The 22,740-nt window shown below is 32.6% G+C and overlaps 5 protein-coding genes and 1 long non-coding RNA gene across 6 annotated transcripts; 4 read left to right on the top strand and 2 right to left on the bottom strand.

Moving 5' to 3' along the window:
• Positions 1–4,194: 4,194 nt before the first annotated feature.
• Positions 4,195–5,475, bottom strand: LOC148768564 (uncharacterized). The gene is made up of 5 exons (XM_088821132.1): positions 5,249–5,475; positions 5,055–5,147; positions 4,897–4,980; positions 4,441–4,778; positions 4,195–4,332 (listed from the first exon to the last, which is right to left on the bottom strand). Coding segments are annotated over exons 3-5 (405 nt in total). The 5' UTR covers positions 4,963–4,980; positions 5,055–5,147; positions 5,249–5,475; the 3' UTR covers positions 4,195–4,331.
• Positions 5,476–5,989: 514 nt separating this feature from the next.
• Positions 5,990–6,584, bottom strand: LOC148768565 (uncharacterized). The gene is made up of 3 exons (XR_016032865.1): positions 6,409–6,584; positions 6,218–6,319; positions 5,990–6,113 (listed from the first exon to the last, which is right to left on the bottom strand). It is a non-coding gene; the product is annotated as an uncharacterized LOC148768565 (long non-coding RNA).
• Positions 6,585–13,479: 6,895 nt separating this feature from the next.
• LOC148768566 (uncharacterized) lies at positions 13,480–15,400 on the top strand. Its single transcript, XM_088821267.1, has 4 exons — positions 13,480–13,520; positions 13,623–14,585; positions 15,106–15,283; positions 15,395–15,400. The coding sequence occupies exons 1-4, from the start codon at positions 13,480–13,482 to the stop codon at positions 15,398–15,400; spliced, it is 1,188 nt and encodes a 395-aa protein (XP_088677393.1).
• Positions 15,401–16,073: 673 nt separating this feature from the next.
• Positions 16,074–17,270, top strand: LOC148768567 (uncharacterized). Its single transcript, XM_088821268.1, has 3 exons — positions 16,074–16,358; positions 16,397–16,534; positions 16,657–17,270. The coding sequence occupies exons 1-3, from the start codon at positions 16,078–16,080 to the stop codon at positions 17,249–17,251; spliced, it is 1,014 nt and encodes a 337-aa protein (XP_088677394.1). The 5' UTR covers positions 16,074–16,077; the 3' UTR covers positions 17,252–17,270.
• A 398-nt stretch (positions 17,271–17,668) lies between these two features.
• LOC148768568 (uncharacterized) lies at positions 17,669–18,804 on the top strand. Its single transcript, XM_088821269.1, has 3 exons — positions 17,669–18,127; positions 18,290–18,347; positions 18,640–18,804. Exons 1-3 carry the CDS (start codon positions 17,673–17,675, stop codon positions 18,802–18,804), a joined length of 678 nt encoding a protein of 225 aa, XP_088677395.1. The 5' UTR covers positions 17,669–17,672.
• A 334-nt stretch (positions 18,805–19,138) lies between these two features.
• Positions 19,139–20,929, top strand: LOC105969284 (uncharacterized). The gene is made up of 4 exons (XM_088821270.1): positions 19,139–19,249; positions 19,647–19,955; positions 20,251–20,547; positions 20,633–20,929. The coding sequence occupies exons 1-4, from the start codon at positions 19,139–19,141 to the stop codon at positions 20,900–20,902; spliced, it is 987 nt and encodes a 328-aa protein (XP_088677396.1). The 3' UTR covers positions 20,903–20,929.
• The last annotated feature ends 1,811 nt before the right edge of the window (positions 20,930–22,740 follow it).

Raw genomic sequence — 22,740 nt, forward strand, 5'->3', positions numbered from 1 at the left:
CCATCTAGCAAACCTAGCGCATTAACTCAGCCCCAACAACAGTTTTCCAAAGTCGATCGACTCCGCCTAATGAAGGACAAATTAAGGTTAATTTTGATGCGGGAATTTCCCGGAGAAAGGACTATTTTATGATAGCTATGGTGGCGCGGAGCTGGACGGGAGAGCGCATTCGGTGGGGTGTTGAGAGAGTTTACGGAAGGCCAGCGATCGTGGAAGGTGAAGCTCGCGTGGCACAATACGCTTTATCTATTTCGGCGGCTAAAGGCTGGCGATCGCTGATCTTAGAAGGTGATTGCAAACAAGTCACCGGTTCACTGTAGGAAGGAGATCCATCTTTTATTCCGTTCAGCGTTTATATTACGAGTTGTCTTCTTCTAACTCGACTTTTTAATTTTTTTGGTTTTTCATTTGTTAAGGGACAAGGTAATCGCCTTGCTCATACTTTAGTGAACCATACCACGTTGGATGGCTCTTGTTTGCCTCAATCTTTGGCTTTTATAGCCTAATAAAATTTATATCCCTGTTTCAAAAAAAAAAAAGAATAATCTTACCCCCAACCAACACCCCCCCCCCCCCCCCCCCCCCCACCCCAAATCGCGTCCAAATTTTTATTTTTATGGAGAGCTTGCACCAACATCATTCCGACAAATGTGGAGCTTTTTCATCGGAAGATTTGCCCATTCCCTTTCTGTACAAGATGTAAGAATAAATGCGAGTCAGTTTTACATGTGGTGCAATTTTTCCGTGGCATGCAAGATGTCTGTCTGGAAGTCGCCACCCTTTCACCTAAACTACTCGTATCAATTTCCCTTCTTTTGGAATTTGTTTGATGAACTGCGGAAAAAACTTGCTCCTGAACGTTTCTTGGTTACATTGGTAGTGATGTGGAAAGCTTGGGAGTTGCGTAATGGAGAAGTCCATGGGGGGAGAGTGACGGCATTCAAGACGTGGTCAAGTCGAGAGAGGCTTATCTTCATTCTTTCCATCTAGCAAACTTAGCGCATTAACTCAGCTCGAACAACAGGTTTCCAAGTCGATGGACTCCGCCTAATGAAGGAAAAATTGAGGTTAATTTTGACGTGGAATTTCCCCGGGGAAAGGACTATTTTATGATAGCTATGGTGGCGCGGAACGGAAGGCCAGCGATCGTAGAAGGTGAAGCTTGCGCGGCACAATACATTTTATCCATTTCGGCGGCTAAAGGCTTGTGATCGCTGATCTTCGAAGGTGATTGCAAACAAGTCACCGATTCACTGCAGGAAGGAAATCCATCTTTTATTCCGTTCGGCGTTTATATTACGAGTTGTCTTCTTCTAGTTTGACTTTTTAATTTTTGTGGTTTTTCATTTGTTAAGAGACAAGTTAATCGGCTTGCTCATGCTTTAGCGAACTCTACGAACCATACCATGTTGGATGACTCTTGTTTGCCTCAATATTTGGCTTTTAGTATCTCTTGTATAGATTATCCAGTTTGATAGTCTAGGCAAATACGATCACCACTTCCATTATGCCCCCGACATAAGCCATTTTGGGCTTATGGACAAATTTACCATCCAATCAAATAGATATTGTACACAACTTGTCCATTCTGCATAAAATAATGAAAAAAATAGTCAAACACAAATGTTCAATTAATTAAAAAAAAATTCACAAATCAAAAATTTTAAAGCAATCTCACTAACAAAATTTTGAACTAAAGTGTCCTACTTTTACATACCCCATAATATTTTTTTAAATATTCAATTCGCTCAACATGACCACATAAATAATGGTCCCAAAACAGTGATACCAACAATCACTACAACAAATGTATTGTTTAATAGCATTTGTTTATAGCGTTTCCAACATAAGTGTTGTAATAAATATTTAGTATTTTTAATTAATATTAATTAAAAAATAAAAACGCTATAGTTGATTTTTGCTGCTATTTGTCAAAAAAATTGGCAAACAAGAACAACTCTGTCGCGTATTAGAATTCTTAGAACATTAGAACTATGTTGTCTCTCCATATTCCCTTAAACACGCAGCAGTTTGAAGAACACCGTCTATCAATTTCGAATCCTCTCCACGCTGAATTTTTTTCCGATCACCTAGCATCGCTCACGCAAGCAGATAAATCTGAGTCGGTGCCCCAAATTATCGCCCCAAAATATTCGTCATATAGACAACCGTCTCTCTGGTCCAAATTGTTGGTGTTTTCTTGCCCACTCCATTCTTTTTAAGATATACCCGGTATGGACGTTCTCAAATTTTAGATTTGTTTATTAACCTTTTATTTTTTTAGAGAAGCCCTAATTCCCTAAATTAATTTCTCTTATTTGTGATTTTGGGTGTTCTTTCATGGATGGGGACCTAGACTTCACGAGGTACTAAATTAATTGTCATTCGTGCTGGGGATCCTTGTTGTGCACTGGAAATTAAAGGTAATACTTGTCCTTCTTGTCCTTCGTTTTGTAATATTGTACATAAAACAACTTGTATGTGGTAGTGATTAAACTCAGTATCATGTATTTAAATCTCTCACTCTTAAGGAATATAAATTGATAGAATCCAATTTATTAAAGACAATTTAAATTTTCAAAATTTGTTGATAGTATATGGATATATGCAGTTTTTTTTTTTTACTCATCTTGATCTGCATGGTACATAGTTTATCATGATTCTCTCAAATATGTGTATCTTGATTTAATTAAATATGTTAAGGATATTGTTTGTTTTGATGAAACACTACAAGAAAAACTAGCTTTAACGACCAAATTTTTAGCGACGATAGACAAATAGTCGCAAAATATGTATATATAGCCACCAATAACAATATGGTTGCAAAATTGAAGTTACTTCAATTTCTTTGCGACCAAACAAGATTTGGTAGCTATAAATGGTCACTATTAGTTGTCGATCCTTGAGCGACCATGATTATAGTCTTCAGCGACTTGTTTTAAAACGGTCGTTGTAAGAAATGTTAATAGTGACCAATTTAGTAACGAAACAAACAATGGTCGCTATAATTTTTTTAATAACTATCAACGACCAATTAATTTGGTTGCTAACGATATTTTCATAGCAAGAATGTAGCCACCAAAAATAATTTAATTGCAAATGTTAAGTTGTTTATTTTTTTACGACCAACTGATATTTGGTAACTATCGATGGTCACTGTAATTTAACAAGACTCGAGTACTAGTATAGCGTCCAAAGTTGGAGTATTTAGTGAGAATTACATTTGGTCGATATAAATAAATATTAACAGTGACCAATTTAATAACAAAAATACTGTATATATAGTTGCTACATGTCTTTTACACAAAACTAAAGTGTCTTAAAATCATTAAATTGTACGCATAAAAATTCAGCTAATTAAATTTATTTAAAAAAATGACAGAATGTAACTACATTGAACTAATGATTGGTTATGGAACTAACGTTTACACAAAATACTTGTATTATACAATAATACATCTATATAATAAAACATATACAATATGAATAAATTCTAACACATATGTTCGATCACGTAGTACCAATTCTAATAAAATCCATAAGTTGGTCAGATTCGCCATTGAACTTTAAAATTGTTCGAGCAGAAAACAAAATTGACTTTTCTCGAAATGCTTGAAATAATGTTTCTTCGACTTCCTTCTGCATGAATAAAATAAATCAAATGGAAAATCCAAATTCAAATATATACTATAATATAATAGATTGAGAATTTTTTTACTGAACCTTGAACCTCAAGGACACTGTGGAAAAACATGTCTTCTGCAATACAACAGCAATAGCAACCATTGCTATTCAATTTTTTTTTTAGGCAGAAGAGTTCCACCGAGATCATGTCTCATTCTTCGTTGCCACCTACTCTGTTTTCCCTTCCCCTTTCTTTCGTTTCTTCCCTCTGTTTCATAGTTCGCTCTCTCTCATAATTCTGATATATTTCCACTCATATTCTTGTGTACTCATAGTGTAAAATAGGAAAAAAATTTGAAATAATACGAGAAATAAATTAATAAGCGAAACTCTTTGTTTTCTAATCTCTTTTCTCCGGCGGAATGCAAACTTCCTTCGCAAAACAAGAATTTTTTTTTCATTTTTTAAAGATAATACGACACTAAAGAAAGCAGATAACCATATCATAAAAAAAACTCATAGTGTTAAGCAAAATCACCATAATTCATATCCGAATTTATAAGACAAAGATCCCTATGAAACATGCCCAAAATATAAACATCAACTAAATTTAAAAACTTTAATCATACTTTGCCCATGGCAATAATACGTCTCATAAAGTAAAATCCACCTCAATCAAGTTACTTCTTCATTTCTTCTTAACTAACTCTGCATGATAAAATTAAGAATAGCTTGAATAAATGCAAAAAAAATTAATTATAAATAATTATGTTATTAATAAAATCATACCGGGATTTATTCTAGTTTTGAACTCACCAATTAGGTACGTTTATAATTTCAGCAAAGCTTTTGCCAGTCATCTGCTCCATGAATTTTACTACCGCTTCTACAGTAGTTTTCTGAATAGTCATCTCAGCTTTCGTACTTGTCAACTCAGATTGTGTGTTCGCCAACTCTTCTTCTAACCGTGCTCGACTGCTAGAAGCTTCAAAAGATGAAATAGCATCAACTCCAGATACTTTTCGATTAAGACCTTTCGATTTAGCGTATGATGAATTTTCCCCTAAAACTGTTATGCAAATTTCTTCTGTGGTCATTCGATCAACGCCTTCTGGCAAAGCTCTTTGTTGTTCTCTCAGTTCTTTCATTCGAACCTATTTTCAAATATGAGTCAATATGTTAATCATTTTATAGATAAATTATTTACTTTTAACACACAAGTATAATTGATCAAACAAACTAAGAAATAACCTAAATATGAATTATACTTACACTATTAGCCTCAAAATCTTTGTATGCCCATCCATTTTTAGGATTATGATATTCAACCTCATACATATCAATATCATCGAAACCCTGTGATGTAACAATTTAAATGTTAATTTACGTCGACAACTAAATATTTCATAGTAAGAAAATATATGACTAACTTTCTCATGTTGATGTGCTGCACGAGACTTTGTTCCCAATTTATGACTATATGTCAGTTTCTTCCTATTGCTTTTCTGAGTATTTGAAACTTTCTGTAAATATTGACAAATAAAAAAAAATAATGTAATGAATCACTTTTCTAATCAGTAATATCCATTTATTATAACAAAAATTGTCTAAAATAATATAGTACCTCAAACTTTGCTGTCTCCCAAAAATCGCACAACCAAAGCCAATCGTCACGACGATCACCGAGTTTTTCGTATATATTCTGTCTGGCTAGTGTCACACCACCTCCTTCTTTCCATTTTAAATAATATTTATGAGCATTTGAACGAAAAGATGAATACTGTTTGGCAAAAGACTTCCAAATGCATTGAACAACATGAGGCTCCTCCAGTTCATAACTGAGCTTATTCTTTTTGACATTTAGAAAATTTTAAACATTTGAATTAGGTTCTATGATATTGTTAAATATGGACTAAAAGAAAATTTTAAATGAAGATAACTAACAACATCACTTACTGTCAACTTCCTAAGAAGATGATCTTTTGTTTCATTCGGAATTTTCGCCCATCCCTCAACTTGCATTGGAGCTTCACACCTAATTAAGACCCCAATCTCGGTTGCATGTTTGGAGCTATGCTCCCCAACGGGTCTGTTTATTCCTTTAGGAATAACAATTTTTGGCTTCTCCCCCCCGGATTTGCGTTTATACTTTTGGGTATTTAACCCCCTTGTCAGTCCACGGCCTCGTTTTTGACCCACTAATCCATAATTAACATTAGTTAATAAAAGATAAATCAATAGTTAATATACCAATACAGATTAAAAAAAAAAGAAAAAAATAGTATGTTTAACATTACCTTTTATGGCATCTGCTTTATCAACCGTATCTGTGACTGATTCTACAATTAGTTTTTTAAAATATAAGTTAGAAGTAAAAATAATTAAAAATAAAATATACAACTTAACAAAACCTGTAACAGCAATTCCAGTGTGCTCATTCGAAGCATTAGTCACATGTTGTACGTGAAGGTCTTCTGTATGCACTCTAGCTGTAAATATTGATTACATTTACATGCGTTAAGGAAATATATAAATTTATACTATTTAATAAACAAAGTTTACAAAAATAAACTCAATCATAGAAAAAAAATACCTTTATCGCTAGTTTTTGGGTTTGTTGCCGATTGTCCCGTCAAAGAGTTTGAAATACTTGATTTAGTCGGTGGTACAAACACTCTCTTATTTCTACTTGAAACTACAATGTTCAAAGTACAAAATATTAACTTAAATTAACTTTTTATATATAACTGCAAATAAATTAAAATAACATGTTAATATCATTACCATTTAAATTTCGAAGAGACGAATTCCCAGTTGGCTCATTAGCGATACCATTTGCAGTTAAAGCATTTGCTAACTCCTTCTTACGCTTCAAATTTCCGGTATTGTTTGTTGCTGCCATTGCTGTTAATAACTCCATTCTACGTTTATGATCTGTACTCATTATTAGACTTGAGATCTGAAAAGAATTAAGATATGGATATCAATAAAAGAGAAACATAAAAAATATTTCATACAATTCAATACTAATTAAATATATACTAATATAGCTATAAGGCTTAATTTGTACAAATATTGATCTCTGTTAATTTTGATTGTATGAATAAGTGCAACATAATTTTTTTTTTCATAACACGCCATCTCCATCACAGATAATAGAAAAAAAATCAAGAGTCATTTTACCAATATAACATGCAAATGCAAACCAATTCATATGATAAATCCAATTATCCGGTAAAATGAAAACCACAATAACATAATATGGATTTGAAAGAACAGGACATATTAAACACAATTTCAAAAAAACTTCTAACTATTATAATCCAACAAGATTTTGTATGTTATGGGTTATTCCAATAGTTTAGAATACTCTAATGAGTCTCCTTGTTGTCGGCTCCTTAGACAATTCAAGACAAATAATGAAATAAACAGGACTACATTAGATGAAGTAAATTTACCAGTAAAAAATCCTCTGTTTATTTCTCCTGTTCTGTTTCTAGATCTGTTTCTCGGTGATTTAATGTAATATGAAAGGTCAAGGGAATGAAAGGGAGATATATATTTTGGGAGTAGATCACGATGGATTCTATCGTGGGAAACTTGGAGAGGTGGATTTACCTTATCAACTATTATATTACCGCCAAATCTCTTCTTTGGCGCCAAAAAATTGGTGAAAATTTTTAGATGGCCGCCAATTGTTAACTTTTCGATTTCTATCATTTTTCTTCTTTAACTACATATACATGAGAAAATTGTTGAATTCCTGAACATAATAAATAATTTAATTATTTTGTGTAAAAAAATAGTTGATTATGATTAACCAGCCGTCCAATTTTTCAAGCTCGAGCTCGAGCCGAAGCTCATTTTGTTTTTTTTTCATTATTACAAAGCTAATAATGAACCGTAATTATATTTTCTTAATTTTTATATGTTCTTTTTATATTATATTTATAATATAATACATTATAAAATACAAAATAATATATAAAAAATACAAAAAAGGGTCGCGAGTCGGCTCGTGAGTTCATGAACAACTAAGAAAAGGCTGGAGTTTGAAAAACTCAAGTTCGAGTTCGAGCCTTTTTTCGAGCTGGCTTATCGAGTTCACGAGTCGGCTCAGCTCGTTTACCACGCCCTATACTTCATATTACTATATATTATTTATATTTATAATAAAACAAAATAATATTGAAATTAAAAAGAGCTCGGAAGTTTGCTTGTGAGCTCACGAACAACTAGAAAATCTGGAGCTTGAAGAACTAGTGCTCGAGTTCAAGCTAACCTCGAGCCGACTCATCATGGCACGTGCCGGCTCAACTCATTTGCACTTCGATCTAATAACCAATAAAAATTATAAAGCTAATACATTAAAATGGTGTATGACTATAACCATATTTTAATCCTATTACTAATCGAGCCAACTAATTCATGTCACGTGCCGACTCTAGACCTGGCCACGGTTCGGTCCGGTTCTGGTTCCGGTTCCGATTTTGGAGGAACCGGAACCGAACCGAAAAAATCCGGTTCCTTGCGATTCGGTTCCCGGTTAGAACAATCCGGTTCTTAATATTTTTTTTTATTATATATATATATATATATATATATATATATATATATATATATATATATATATAATATATATATATATATATCGGGTCCAGTTTCTCATTTTCTGAACCGAGAACCGACGGTTAGGAACCGAGCACCAATAAAAATTGCGATACTAATTTTTAGTTGACATAATAAAAAGTTTGATAATAAATTAAAATGTATTATAATTTTGTGTTTTTTTTAAAATATTAATAATACTAATTTATTGATATTTTCTTATTGATATAGGTAACATTATTTAAGTTAATTAGTATACATTTTTTTCTGGAGATATTTTGAGTGCCTAATAAAAATTACTTTAATAAAACTTTCTTTTTTGTTTTATAGAAAAAAAGAATGAAAAATCGTGTTAATAACCTAGCCAACAAAAGGCCGCATTGAAGATTGCACCAGACTTTGCTTCTTTAAGAAAAAAAGAGACTTGGCTTCTTCACCACAACAGCACATCACCGTACACGGCCAATACCCCCAATTTTCTGAAAATCAAATTTCGCATCCAATTCCAGAATACAACAGCGCCATCATCGTTTAACATCCCAACACGGACACAAGTAATTTACACGATCTGGAGACACAAGCATCAGCGGTTGGTCGACATTGGTAGAGGTGGTTCGGTGAAAATAGCGACATTAACTTTGGAGTCACACACTATTTCGGCATACGGGTACGAATAATTAATTTGCGAGGATTTGTTTGGTGAATAGTTGGATTAAGAATTTGTTTATTTTTTGTCTTTAGTTGTTATCAGATTTCGATAGATGGAAATTGGGGCTTTAATTTTCTTCTGCCAAAAATCAGAACACGAAATCATTACTTCGGTTTCTAATAATCCAGAAACCAAAATACAAATCTCAATATGCTATGTTAACTCAATTAGTAATCTCAATGTTTTTTCTTACTTTTTTCTTTATAACAAGAGTCGTGATGTGCCTTATTTTGAAAAATTCAGTCTGCATTATTTACATCAATCCTTACACACAGTCGATTTCTTTAAATGTAATGCACATCTTTTTTTTTTTTAGGATTAAACATTGTAAATGGACAAGAGTTGGATCAAGCTCAATGATTTTACATCAAATGATTTTGTTACTGGAGTTAAAAATTTCATGAGATTTGCTCTAATGCATATTGGAGAGAGAAAGGTTATGCGTTGTCCATGTAGTAATTGCTTGAATCAGATTGTACATCCACCTCCATTAGTCAAGTTGCATATACTCACTAATGGGATGGATATTGATTACAGCGAATGGGTGCACCATGGTGAAGATCCTAATGAATATTTTAATTATTTTTTTAACTAGTATCTTATTTCTTGATTGCATGTTACTCGCATTAATTTGTTATTCAGATTAAAAATTTAAGGAGTTTAAAATCCCCTGAAGCTACAGATGAAATTCTTGCACTTGCATCAGGACCTGATTATCGTCATAGTAAATGTAGTGGGTGTGTCGTGGAAGGAGTCAAGTATCTAACTAGCAAAAGAGAATCTAGACGAGTGACACAAAATAGTGGAGTGTGTACAGATTCTATTCACAAAGGTAAAATGATCAAGTTTTACGGAGTCTTAGAAGAAATGCGAGTAACACAAAATAGTGGAGTGTGTACAGATTCTATGTTTGTCATGTTGAATAGTAAAAAAAAATGTATGGTTTGTGTAGATAGTAAATGATTCTTTTGTTTTGTTGTTCAATGGCTATGAATTAATTAAATTCAATATGTTTTTAGTGTATTTGGAAAACTACCAGCATGTGATTTGATAGTTAATTGATGTGATATTAGAGGTAATGAATCATTATGAAGATGAGTGAAGAATTAGTGTGAGTTAAACTTGAGAGATGACAAGGTCTTCTGTTTGTATGCAACACATAATTGATGCAGTTTCTGGCTTTCTGCATAATAGTTTGTGATTAAAATGTAAGTGATAATTGAAATTTAAGATTAACTGATAGTGTGTTTACATATAATGAATTACAAAAAGTGTATTTAATTTTTCACTAATAACTGTGTTGTTTCAATGTTTCCAGGGCGGAGAAACACATCTTAAGGACATTCCTAATGGTATGCTTTCTTTTTGTTTTTTTTTTAACCCACACTTGACTATGCCTTTGGTTTTGGAAAAATAAATGGAAAGCCTTCAATCAATTATTGTTTCTACTAAGATGGTTGTTCTGAAACTTACGTGCACTTGTGCTATAGTCATGGTACTTTGAATAATAATTATATGAGAATTGAGATTATTGGTTATATCTACCAAAAGGAGGATTGATAAGGTTCTATCAATTACTGTGAGTTTACTCATGTATTTTAATTGTTACAGGACAAAGAAACATTTTGGTCTTTAATATGAAATTCTATAGATATTTAGTAGCATTAAATTGGAAACATTTTCATTTTATTTTGATAGAAAGTGTTGTCTTACAAATCTCTACTCTTAGCCTTTTGTCAGTTGTACCTGACTCTAATTTAATTAGTTGTATTTCCTATGCTTCAAGTTTTTCCTGTATGGTCGGTTAGCATGTATATTTGATGAGGTTGATCTATTAATTTCTACCATGATTTATAAATAGCATGTGAAAACTTAAAACTGCATCATATATGATTTCGTGTAGCTTCTTTGTCGGAATTGGTATAGGGTCTGTGATATTAGATGATGTAATAAGATTTAGCACACACCTTCTTTTTGATAAAATGAGCTGTTTTAATGTGATTTTTTGCAGTGGCTTTCAAGTTGTCGAAGAGAAAAGTTGATGAGAATTTGGAGCTTCTTCATACAGTTCTTTTTGGCAACAAAGCAAAGGTTTATTATTTACCTTTACATATTTAAAAATTGTGCTGCTTATCAATCTTATAATGGCTTCACGAAAATTTGATATAGGTGGGAGAAACTCTTTTAAAGTAGCACAAGAAGAATTTACTAAAGCTGGACTTCTCTTTAAAACTCCTTCAGCACAAGTACTGGTGACATCATCTTTTATACTTTTCCCTCTTTCTGGGTCCCACGAACTTCTTCGAGATTTACACTTACTTTTTCGCAAAATTACGACCAACGGGAGTGGATAGAACCGATCCGTCATTCTTTGTTTTCGAATCGACAATGTCTATTCTTTTTATATTTAAATCATGTGCTTTAGTAATTTTTGGAGCTTCGATCATTTTAGTTCTTTGTGTTTATCAAACTCCATGAAGAATGATGTGGATGTTGACAATTAGTGTTCGTTTTTTATTGTATATTTATTATCAACCAGTTCAAATTGTTTTGCAACCATATTTTGGTGTTTGATATATATAGATTAGCAACCATGTCTACATTATTGCAACTAATTACATGGTTCTTAAATAGATATTATGTAGTAACCAAATGGATGTGGCCACTAAATTATAATTATAGCAACCGTGTTAGTAGTATATTGCTACCAACTTATGGATTGCTAAATAAATGTTATATACCTACCAAAAGAATAGGTCACTAAACGTTAAATTATTGAGACCATACTAAAAATATATTGCCACCAATTTCGTGGTAGATAAATAAATACTATTTATCCACCAATTATATTGGTCACTAAATGTAAAATTACAGCGACCGTGCTAATATTATATTGGCACCAAGTTCTTGGTTGCTAAATAACTATCATTTATCCACCAAATAGATTGGTCACTAAATATAAAATTACAGCGACCATGCTAATATTATACTGCCACCAAATTCCTGGTTATTAATTAATTATTATATACCAACCAAATTGATTGGTCACTAAATGTACAATTATAGCGATCATGCTAATATTATATTGGCACCAATTTCTTGGTTGCTAAATAAATATTATTTATCCACCAAATAGATTGGTCACTAAATATATCATTATAGCAACCATGTTATGATTATGTTGCCATCAATGTTTTGGTCGCTAGAGAAATATTATACTGCAACCAAGATGATTGGCGACTAAATGTATATGTATAGCAACCATATCAATATTATAGAGACCATATTTTTTTAGATTAGCGATTAATTAATTGGTCGCAAATAAATTCATCTTTAATGACCATGATTGTATGGTCGTAAAAGAAGTCACTTTTGCGTCCAACCGATTAACTGGTCGCTAATACTTTTAGTAGCCACCCTGTTGTGACCACGAGTGACCAAGCTTAATTTGCTCGCTATACGTTTTAGCGACCATTTTTTTGCTTTTAGCGACCATAAAAAGTCGTCCCTAAAGGCATTATTTCTTGTAGTGAAACTGATTTGGGATATTAGGATATTCATATGTGAGAATAATTATGTGCTACATACTACTTTAATAATTGTGTGTTGTTTAGTGGAGTTTGTTTTTTTGAAATTAAAATCCAACTTAAGATGGAATTGCCGGGCTCAATTTCAATCATATTGAGCTTGCTCGTTCCTATTCTCGAACAACCTTTTCGACAGTAAATAGATTCACACTAACGTATTAAACAATATAATTTGTTAGATTCGTATTTGATGGTAAACTTTAATTAGTTTTTAGGGATTAATCATGGATGCTTAATAGTTTAACAAAAAAGCAAATGGTGATTAAGTTTTTTATGTCCACTAAAAATAAATAAATTAATTTTATAGGTAATAACTCAGCTTTGTGTGAGGTGAGTTAGAACTTGAAACTTACTGTTTTAAAACATAGGTATGAATATATGTAATCACTTTACTGGTTGATAGTCTATAATAATTTTTTTAGGATAGTCAACAACAATCACTAAAGTTATTGTGTTTTTTGTAACAAAAATATTGGCGTCAAGAATCTGATTTTTGTCTGTTCATATTTCACTACTAGAGAATAACGAAAGGGGAAGGTTTCTGATATTTTACAATAACTATATATTTATTATAAGTATCAATTAGTATTGATCCATGATAGTGATCCCCACAAATTTAAAAACTATTTATTCTAAATGATTAAGCTGAAGCATTGTGTCTTGTTTTATTTGTTTCAATTTTATTTTATAAAATATAATTCAACTTTTCTCTATTTCCTAGCACATAGTGTTGCCGGAATTTTGTATTTGTTGGTTCACTTTCAATTTTTGATTGTGTAATTTATGTGCTATATTTATGTGATGCTGGTTCTTAAAATCCGTTGCACGCATTATTGTGATAGTGTAGTGTATGTTGTAATAAAATCTCATTTTAGTTTCATTTTTTGAACTTGCATAACTTACAAGTAGTTTTTAATGTTTGAATTCTAGAATTTGCTTTGTTTAAGTGGTATGTCCAATATGCTGGATAAAAGTTGGGTGCGTCTTAGCAGGTAAAAAAATTATTATGGTAGTCATGATTTTTGTTTTAAATAAAGATCTCTAGAACAATAGTTTTTCTTTTTCTGTTTTGGTGTTGTGTTCTTTTTTCATAGAGCTGATCCTGAATATGAGAATGGAGCATGGAATTTTGTGAATACAGTGCTAAAAAACTTAGGAAATCTAGAGATGATCTTATGCCCTTGCATAGATTGTCGCAATGTAGATCACCAGTTTGCTAGTACTGTTGTTGAACATCTAATTACAAGGGGAATGGATGGCAAGTATAAACAAAGACAAGACTGGTACGTGCACGGCGATGATATAACTGTTGAAGATACAAATAACGATGTAGTTAAGGATGAGGCTTATAACTTGTATCGGACTTCCCATTTCTTAGATGAAGACTATATGAAGTCTAATCAATTTGTTAATGAAAACAAGTACGAGCCTACGGAAGACATTCATGATGATGATTTTAGAGCAAAATTAGAAGAAGCAGCGTCACCTTTGTACCCTAACTGCTCAAGTTATAACAAATTATCAGGCAATGTAGCTTTACTCCGACTTAAAACTCGTAGTGGGTGGTCCAATAAGAGTTTTAATGAACTACTTAATATATTAGCTGATATGCTCCCAAAGGGCAATGTAGTTGAAAAAACATTTTACTCGTTGAAAATTTTTATCAAGACATTTGAAATTGGGTATGAGAAGATTCATGCTTGTGTCAATGATTGTTGCCTATTTAGAAAAGAGTATCAGGACTTGGAAAACAGCCCTAAATGTGGTGTATCGAGATGGAAGATAAACAAGAGGACAAATGAGATTAGAAAAGGTGTTGCTGCTAAAATTTTGAGATACTTCCCTATTATCCCTAGGTTTAAAAGGATGTTTAGATCCGAACGAACAGCCGAAGATTTAAGGTGGCATTTTGGTAAGAAAAGTAATGATGGAAAAATGCATCACCCGGTTGATTCTGTAACATGGGACTTGGTTAATGATAAGTGGAAATCATTTGCAGCTGACCCACGAAGTCTTAGACTTGGTCTATCTACCGATGGTTTCAATCCATTTTCTATGTTAAGTTCTAGATATAGTTGTTGGCCAGTTATGCTAGTTACATATAACTTGTCTCCACTATTGTGTATGAGTAAAGAGAATATTATGTTAACACTACTTTCCTGGTCCAAAGCAGCCCGGTAACGACATAGATGTTTATTTACGACCACTTATAAAAGACTTGCAACAATTGTGGCAAGATGGAGTTCAGGCGTATGATGCATTTACTAAGAGTATTTTCAAACTTAGAGCAATTTTGTTGTGGACCATCAGTGATTTTCCAGCATATGGTAACCTTGCTGGGTGTTGTACAAAAGGTAAAAAAGCATGTCCGCTTTGTGGAAAGTATACAGATCACAAATGGTTATCAAATAGCAGAAAATTTGCATATATGGGCCATAGGAAATTTCTACCACCTACACATTCATATCGCGAAAAAAAATCGTGGTTTGATAATAATGTGGAACATGGTAGGAAACCGAAAATCTTGACAGGCCGGAAAATTTGTGCTGTTCTCAGAAATTTTGTGAATGATTTTAGAAAAATTAAAAATACGAAAAGAAAAAGACCAACCAATATCATTGATGAAGGTGATAATGATGATGATGATGTTGATGATGATGATGAAAGTAATGATGCCAACAACATAGATGATGATCAAGATGAGCTTTTAAGGTGGAAGAAAAAATCTATCTTTTTTGATTTGCCATACTGGGAGGTTAGTTTTTATTTCTTAGTGTTTTTTTTCATCCAAGTTAATATTTAAAACCATAAATAATAAGTTTTACTTTTATGATTTTCAAGGAACTTCCATTGCGTCACAATTTAGACGTAATGCACGTAGAGAAAAATGTTTGTGAAAGCATAATAAGTACAATATTGCATTCTGGCAAGTCAAAAGATGGGGTTAATGCTCGAAAAGATCTACATGACATGCACATCCGAAATGACTTACACCCACAATTTCGTGGTACCAAAACATATCTACCACCAGCTCCTTGGACATTATGAAGGTTTGAGAAAAAAAAAATTTTGCAAGAGACTATATGATTTCAAAGGACCTGACGGTTATTGCTCAAAAATCGGCAATTGTGTGGCAGTAGAAGAATGTAAGATTATTGGTCTCAAATCTTATGATTATCATGTTCTAATGCAATAGTTGCTCCCAGTTGCTCTACGAGGATTGCTTCCAAAAGGTCCTCGAACCACAATACACCGGTTATGTATTTTCTTTAACAAGTTATGTCAACGTGTAGTTGATCGAGAGAAAATTGCAATACTCGAGAAAGAGGTTATAGAAACTCTATGCATGCTTGAAAGATATTTTCCACCATCTTTTTTTGATATTATGGTACACTTAATAGTTCATCTAGGAAGAGAAGTTCAATTATGTGGACCTGTTCACTTTAGGTGGATGTATCCATTTGAGAGGTAATTATTATTCTATTTTATTTTTCTGATTCATATTTAAGTTTAGTTACACTTTTTACAAGTTGTTTCTTGTTTAGATATATGAAGATACTCAAAGACCATGTAAGAAATTATGCACGGCCAGAAGGGTGTATCGCTGAATCATATATTGGAGAAGAATGTATTAGATTTTGTAGTGAGTTTTTGAAAAAATCTATACGGGTAGAGGAAAAAGAGATTCGCAATGATGAATTTTCTAGTGAAGTAATATTTGAAGGCCGTCCAATTTCTGGAGCCACGTCAATAACATTAAGCAACCGAGACAAAAGAATTGCACATCTTGCTGTTCTTATGAATACATCTGTAGTGAATCCATATTTAGAGTAAGTACGATTTAATTTTCAAATTTATATTTTATAAGAAAATACTTAGTTAACTTTCTTAATAGCATGCACTTGACGGAGTTGCAAGACTCAAATGTGCGTTTAAGAAAAGATGCAACATTGCTTTGGAGTCGACATACCGAAAAATTTGCAGAATGGATAAAAGATAAGGTTAGGTGAAGTTGTTAAGAATTATTTTTATTTATTTAATTACTGTATACTTATTTCAAAATACTTTGTATACCTTTTGATGACTTAAATAATCTACACTATTACAGATCCCTATTGATTCATTTAGTCACTCCGATACATTGAAATGGATTAAATATGGACCACAGGAAAATGCGTTGTCTTATACTGGATATATTATCAATGGACAACGATTTCACACAAAAGATGTCCATAAAGAAACCCAAAATAGTGGGGTGGTTTACGAGGCAACTAGCTTGTGTAGAGCCGGTGCAAAGGATACATCCCAAGTCACTGATTTGGTTACGTACTATGGAATATTGACAGATATAATATTATTGGATTATCACGTATTTTATGTTCCGATATTTAGATGTGACTGGGCAATTGAAGGTAATGGTGTTAAAGTTGAGGATGGATTTACTCTTGTGAACCTTCACCAAAGTCAGATGTCGTTTGCAAGAGATCCATACATCTTAGCGTCTCAAGCAAAACAAATATTTTATTCGAGAGAAGACGATTCTTCTAATTGGTACGTTGCGTTAAAGGCACCACCAAGGGGCTTATATGAGTTTGAAGATGGCGATGAAGATGATGATAATATAGATGTTGCTTCAATGCCACTAGCAATAGACGTGGACCTTGATGAGTCTGATAATGAAGTTAGGCATATTAGGGAAGATTGTGAAGGACTGCTAATTTAATTTTATAGTTACCTCGTATCTAAAGTACTTATCTTTTTATTTATTTTTTGGAGGGTGATATCAGGTTTGAAATATTTTGCGACATATTGGCTACTTTTGTAGTGCCTCTATATTTTGTTGCTTTGCTTTGAGTTTAATGTCACTGTACAGGGACTACTGTACGTCACCGTCGTTAACATTTTCTTGTATTGCATCCATCATAAAATTTGGACTGTTGATAATTATTATGTGATTCTAAAATACATGTATCTAAATATTAATATTTACGTTGTGGTTTGTAACTGAAAATTATGAATCATGTGTCGTGGTAGTTTTAAAGTAAAGTATAGTTCTGTTTATAAATCATATTTCTTGAGGTTCCTATCTCCTGTATAATCATTTAATCAATGGTATATTTACTATTTTTTTATGCAGGTAAACCATGGTTGCTAATGGCAAGAGCAGGTGTTCAAAAAAAAGAAAGTCTGGTGGAGAGATCACACAAGTTGCTATTCATTCTAATACACAAGATGATATCGTGCAAGTAAACCTGGAAGTATGTCGAGATACATCAATGCCCAGTGAAAATAGTCTTCAACAATACTCAAATTCCGTCAAAGAAATGAACCAAGAAGATGTATCATTATCAGAAGATTCAACAGAAGGTAGATCTAAAAAGACTAGGGGTCCAACTAAAATGAGAAAGATTGCTATAGAGCCTGGAAGTCGTGTACATGTCGACTTTACTGATAAAGGTCAACCATGTGGAGATGGGTCAATTAAATTATCTTCTTATTTAGGTCCACTGGTAAGAGAACATGTACCTGTAACTCTTCAAAATTGGAGAAAGCTTGGTGAAAATATAAAAGTAGTTTTATGGAAATCAATTCAGGTATTATAAGTCATTACTTTACTCTTAATCTTATATAGATGTCGGTTGATATATGTTGAAAATTAAGTGTAGATAAATAACTTTTTTCAAGCTTTATAGTGTTTCACTCAAATGAAATTTTTTCCATATTTTAAATATTAGTCAATGGCTTTGTTTTTCTATTTCAGGCAAGATTCAATGTGGATGGAGAATGGAAAAAAGAAGTTTTATTTAGATCAATGGGATGTCTGTGGAGGGCTTCAAAATCAAGGCTAGTAAAAAAAATACGAGAAGCAAAAAATGAAGAAGAAAGACTTCAACTGCAACCTAAGAACATTCAAAATAGAGTTGAGTGGAGAAAATTTGTCCGGGAAAAAATAAGTTCAATATTTACGGTACGTCTGAACTGAAATTTTATAATAATACTCATGTGATAGCTTTGTTAAACTGATACTTTCTGTGATGTAGAAATGCTAATTTAAGTGTTAAATTCATGTTACTTAATAATTGAACATCTGCTGACTTAAAATAATTTCAGGGTGTCAGTGAAAAATATAAGGCAATGAGGCGTAAACAAATCCCACACACATGCAGCCGGAAAGGAATGGCACGACTGGCAGAAGACATGGTAATCCTCAGTTTTTATACAATACATTATTACTTTGACGCTTTTCTTACTGATTACAATCTTTCATTGTTATAGAAACTAAATAGTGCAGCCTCATCTTCTGTGTCGAGGGTCAAAGTTTGGATTAAATCACGTACCAAAAAAGATGGTACACCAGTTAATACAACAGTTTCAGAAACTATAGTAAGACAATCATTTTATATTGTTTGCTTATTTCAAAATTTATGCACCACATTTGTATGATCTTTCAAAATTGGATATTTAAGTACATTAGTGGTTATTGTAGGAGAAACTCAATGAATTTGAAATTGATTCACCATCCTCATCAACAACAAATGTGAGAGAGGACTCTCTTACCAAGGTCCTTGGACAAGATAGATGTGGACGCGTGCGAGGAATGGGAAGAGAAATGAAAATGAGCAAATTGGCATTGTTTCAAATCAAGAGTGATTATGTAACTGAGATGGAAGAAAGGATAAAAAATTTAGAGAATATTGACAACACAGGGGTGAAAGATAAGGCAAGTTCTATTAATTGGAGAAAATTATGTAATGATTTTTTTTTTTATTAACACCATCTAAAACTATTTTATTAGATTCAACAAAATGCAAAGGTGGACAAAATACCTCCAAAGGCAAGTATTAACATTCAGTTTTGATTATTGTTTATATGATTTTCATATATTATATTTATGAAGTTTGTGGCTTTGTGAGGTCAATCACCATTGTGTTAGCATAAGTTTCATTCATGTTCTACATTTTTTTCTTGAGTTAGAAATATAGTTGAATAATATTAGCTATTGTGATTATCGTACTTTAGCTTTAAGAAATATGTTTGATGGATGAGTTGTTATTTCACTGACATATTTTTCTATTTATTTTTTTGATCCTACTATTTTTTATTTTTTTTATATCTAGGTTGTCAATACCATGTCGGTGAATAAGTGTAAGTTATTAGATTGGCTTGGAACAGAAGATATTGTTGTTGAAGGACATTTGATATCAGATGATCCAGAAGATCTAGTTGATAAAATTCCTTTGGGACCAAATGCATTGAAAGTTTGCGTTGATAATTCAAATAAACCTGATGCTTTTCTATGGAGACCTACAACTACTATGACTTGTATGAAACAAGCTCAATGTGAACCGATTGCCTGGCCTGTTGACCGCGTTATTATACAAACAGAGCAACATTCCGAGAGGCAAGAAAACATGTCCTCACATTCGGTAAGATACTTTTTTTTCTTTATTACAGATTTTTCTTATTTGTAGTTTGTTGAATAAACACCCATTATCAAAATGTTTGAAATTTTGTAAAAAGATGGCTCATGTGCTTAAATTATTTTCTCTACTCCTCATTTATTTATTATGGCATTGATCTCTTTTAATTAATTGAATTTGAGCAGGAGTCAAACTTTTGTATTTTCTTTGATCTTTTTTCTTTAATTTGTGGTGAAATTTCATGTAATGAGTTGTGTTTAAGTAGTATGTACCTTGTGTGATATGCATTTCTCTTTGGTAGAATACTTCAAGAACTAGATGTATATTATTCGATTGGAGTGGAAAAAATGAAATAGTTGCTGAAGGTTTCTTGCAATCGAGTGACCCAAATGCTTTGGTCAATAATATTCATCTCGGACCCAATGCCATGATAGTTTGTGTAGATGTTGCAATAATTCCTGAAGCATTTCTCTGGCGTCCTACAGTGGATTTGGTACGCGTTAAAGATGCAGTTAATTCAGCTATAGCTTGGCCAGCTAGTAATGTAATTCTTGAAAAGTCGACAGAAACTCGAGAAGAAAATCGATCATCTCCTACGGTAAAGAGTTTTTTTTTTATGTATTATAAATTTATAATTCGTTTGAAATTTATGATAAGCTTTTCAATAATGTTACATTTGACAGAGTGTGAATACTAACAATGTAAGGAAAAAGTGCAAGTTGTTGGATATTCGTGGATCTGGCGAAGTAGTTGCAGAAGGACGAGTTAGTTCAAGTGATCCAAACGAGTTAGTTCATTTTGTTCCTTTAGGTCCTAATGCTATGCAAATTTGGATTGATACTGTGAAAGTTTCTATCGCATCTCTCTGGAGGCCTACATCTGAAATGGAATTCATGGAAGATGCATTTGGAACTACAGTAGCATGGCCATCAGACAAAGTGATTATATTTTAGAGCTTGGTAAGCAACCAAACTTTAAAATATATTGTCTTCTATCTTCAACATACTATATATATTCATATACTTTCTTTTGTGTTAATATAAATATATATATTTTTTTTCTTCACAGGTAGAAGAATGATTATGGGTATGGATAATGAATGTGAGGTGCAATTCATGTAGACATGACTTCTTTGTCGGAATCTTTTCGTTTTTTAATATTATTCATACATTTTTATATTTATATGTTTTTATATTTTGGTAATATGAATGTTACTAGCTAGATAGCTATTTATTGTTTTTAGATTTTTGACTTTGGTTGAGATTATATTAAGGAGAATGATTGTATTGTGTCATCTTGATCAATCATGATGGTATAAATTTCATTCTGTCACATGTTCATTTTTTAATTTCTCGATCTGCTGTAGAATATTATAACACGCTATGGAAAAGGTAGATGTAGCAGCAGCGAGAAAACGCTATTTGATATTGATTATAGCGTGTATACACTATTATACTAAAGCTTATAATAGCATCCATTCTTCGCTATTGTATGTTAATATTTTAATAGCAGTTATTAAACGCTATCAAAGGCCCACATATAACTGCCAAAAACTGTTGTTATAACTTTGTTATAGCCTTAATAAAACGCTTTCATAAATTTTTTCACGGCTTAACATAAACGCTATTGTAACACAAGTTCTAATAGCGTTACGACGATACTGTAATATACCCTCAACCTACGATAGCTTGACAATACATAGCGTTCAGTAAAACGCTATGAAAACATTTAATAGCGTTTTTTACGTGCTATAGATATAAATTTATGTTGTAGTGAATTAAAAAAAAAACATAGAAAACAAAAAATATTGTTGTCACAAAAAACCAAACAAAAATAACATATCCCAAAAAGTTCTCACAAACTAAAATATAAAATGTCAAATATCCTAAAAAACTCCCAAATCACGAATATAAATAAAAAAAAACCCTACATACATCGTATATTTCCAACACTCACTTGTAGTTATCGTTACAAGACAGTGAGGCATAATAGTACAAACCTTGATTCTTGTTTAATTTTTAGTGCGAATTGACTAAGTGTCTTAAATACGATTTCATGTTGCCTTCAAACGGAGAGAGAGGAAGTTATTGCAGTTCTAAATCGACGCAACCAACATTCTTCCACAAACAGGTTTACAACATTTTTTGGGAGTCGCGTTTTTTGATCTTTTAGATTAGGTTTTTTCTCGCACTGTAATTTGGGGAGGGAGAGTGAATGGATTTATTATTTATTCGTTGAGGGGTATACTGATCTTTTTCACAGGCAGTCAACATTTAAAAAGCCAATAGGTGCGGTGAGCTTCGAATTCGGATACACAGGAAGGAGCTGGTGCGTGTTCTTTTCTTTTCTTTTTTTTTCGACATGAGGTATGTGCCAATTAGAGATTTCACAGGGATGAGAATTGCAATAAACTCTAACTGTCCAATAAAAATAATTTACTCTCGTGACTAACCCATCCGAATTTGGGTGTCAAGACAATGTGCAACATAAAAACCATTCTGAAGGGGAACACTAACTTTTTTGAATTTTGAGGTGGGTGTTGGTATATATATAACAATCTGCGTAAACGAAAAATACTTACTTGTTTGTCGAAAAGAGGAATTGTGAAAACCACAAAGAACGATCGAGGCTTGTCGAAGCAATTCCCTTAAGACAATATTTCCGGGTTGTCAACGGTGCACAGTCTCTTCCCGGTAGTCTCCCAAGGTACAACGATCGGTTGTCGAATATTTGCACGAATATTCGACACACGGCTAACTTGAACAACGAACGGAACTTTGACGAAGAGAAA

The sequence above is a fragment of the Erythranthe guttata genome, chromosome 8 (genome assembly GCF_056151865.1).
Source record: "Erythranthe guttata isolate IM_541 chromosome 8, IM_541, whole genome shotgun sequence".
NCBI lineage: Eukaryota > Viridiplantae > Streptophyta > Magnoliopsida > Lamiales > Phrymaceae > Erythranthe > Erythranthe guttata.

Coding starts and splice junctions, on each gene's coding strand:
- LOC148768566 (XM_088821267.1), top strand. CDS start 13,480: ATGTCCAATATGCTGGATAAAAGTTGGGTGCGTCTTAGCAG. Junction 13,521..13,622: donor AGTTGGGTGCGTCTTAGCAG/GTAAAAAAATTA, acceptor CTTTTTTCATAG/AGCTGATCCTGAATATGAGA. Junction 14,586..15,105: donor GGTTTCAATCCATTTTCTAT/GTTAAGTTCTAG, acceptor GAATGATTTTAG/AAAAATTAAAAATACGAAAA.
- LOC148768568 (XM_088821269.1), top strand. CDS start 17,673: ATGGTTGCTAATGGCAAGAGCAGGTGTTCAAAAAAAAGAAAGTCTGGT. Junction 18,128..18,289: donor TGGAAATCAATTCAGGTATT/ATAAGTCATTAC, acceptor TTTCTATTTCAG/GCAAGATTCAATGTGGATGG. Junction 18,348..18,639: donor TTTATTTAGATCAATGGGAT/GTCTGTGGAGGG, acceptor AAATAATTTCAG/GGTGTCAGTGAAAAATATAA.
- LOC148768567 (XM_088821268.1), top strand. CDS start 16,078: ATGAAGATACTCAAAGACCATGTAAGAAATTATGCACGGCCAGAAGGG. Junction 16,359..16,396: donor GTAGTGAATCCATATTTAGA/GTAAGTACGATT, acceptor ATATTTTATAAG/AAAATACTTAGTTAACTTTC. Junction 16,535..16,656: donor TGGATAAAAGATAAGGTTAG/GTGAAGTTGTTA, acceptor TGATTCATTTAG/TCACTCCGATACATTGAAAT.
- LOC148768564 (XM_088821132.1), bottom strand. CDS start 4,962: ATGTATGAGGTTGAATATCATAATCCTAAAAATGGATGGGCATACAAA. Junction 4,779..4,896: donor AAGATTTTGAGGCTAATAGT/GTAAGTATAATT, acceptor ATTTGAAAATAG/GTTCGAATGAAAGAACTGAG.
- LOC105969284 (XM_088821270.1), top strand. CDS start 19,139: ATGAAAATGAGCAAATTGGCATTGTTTCAAATCAAGAGTGATTATGTA. Junction 19,250..19,646: donor ACACAGGGGTGAAAGATAAG/GCAAGTTCTATT, acceptor TTTTATATCTAG/GTTGTCAATACCATGTCGGT. Junction 20,548..20,632: donor AAAATCGATCATCTCCTACG/GTAAAGAGTTTT, acceptor TACATTTGACAG/AGTGTGAATACTAACAATGT.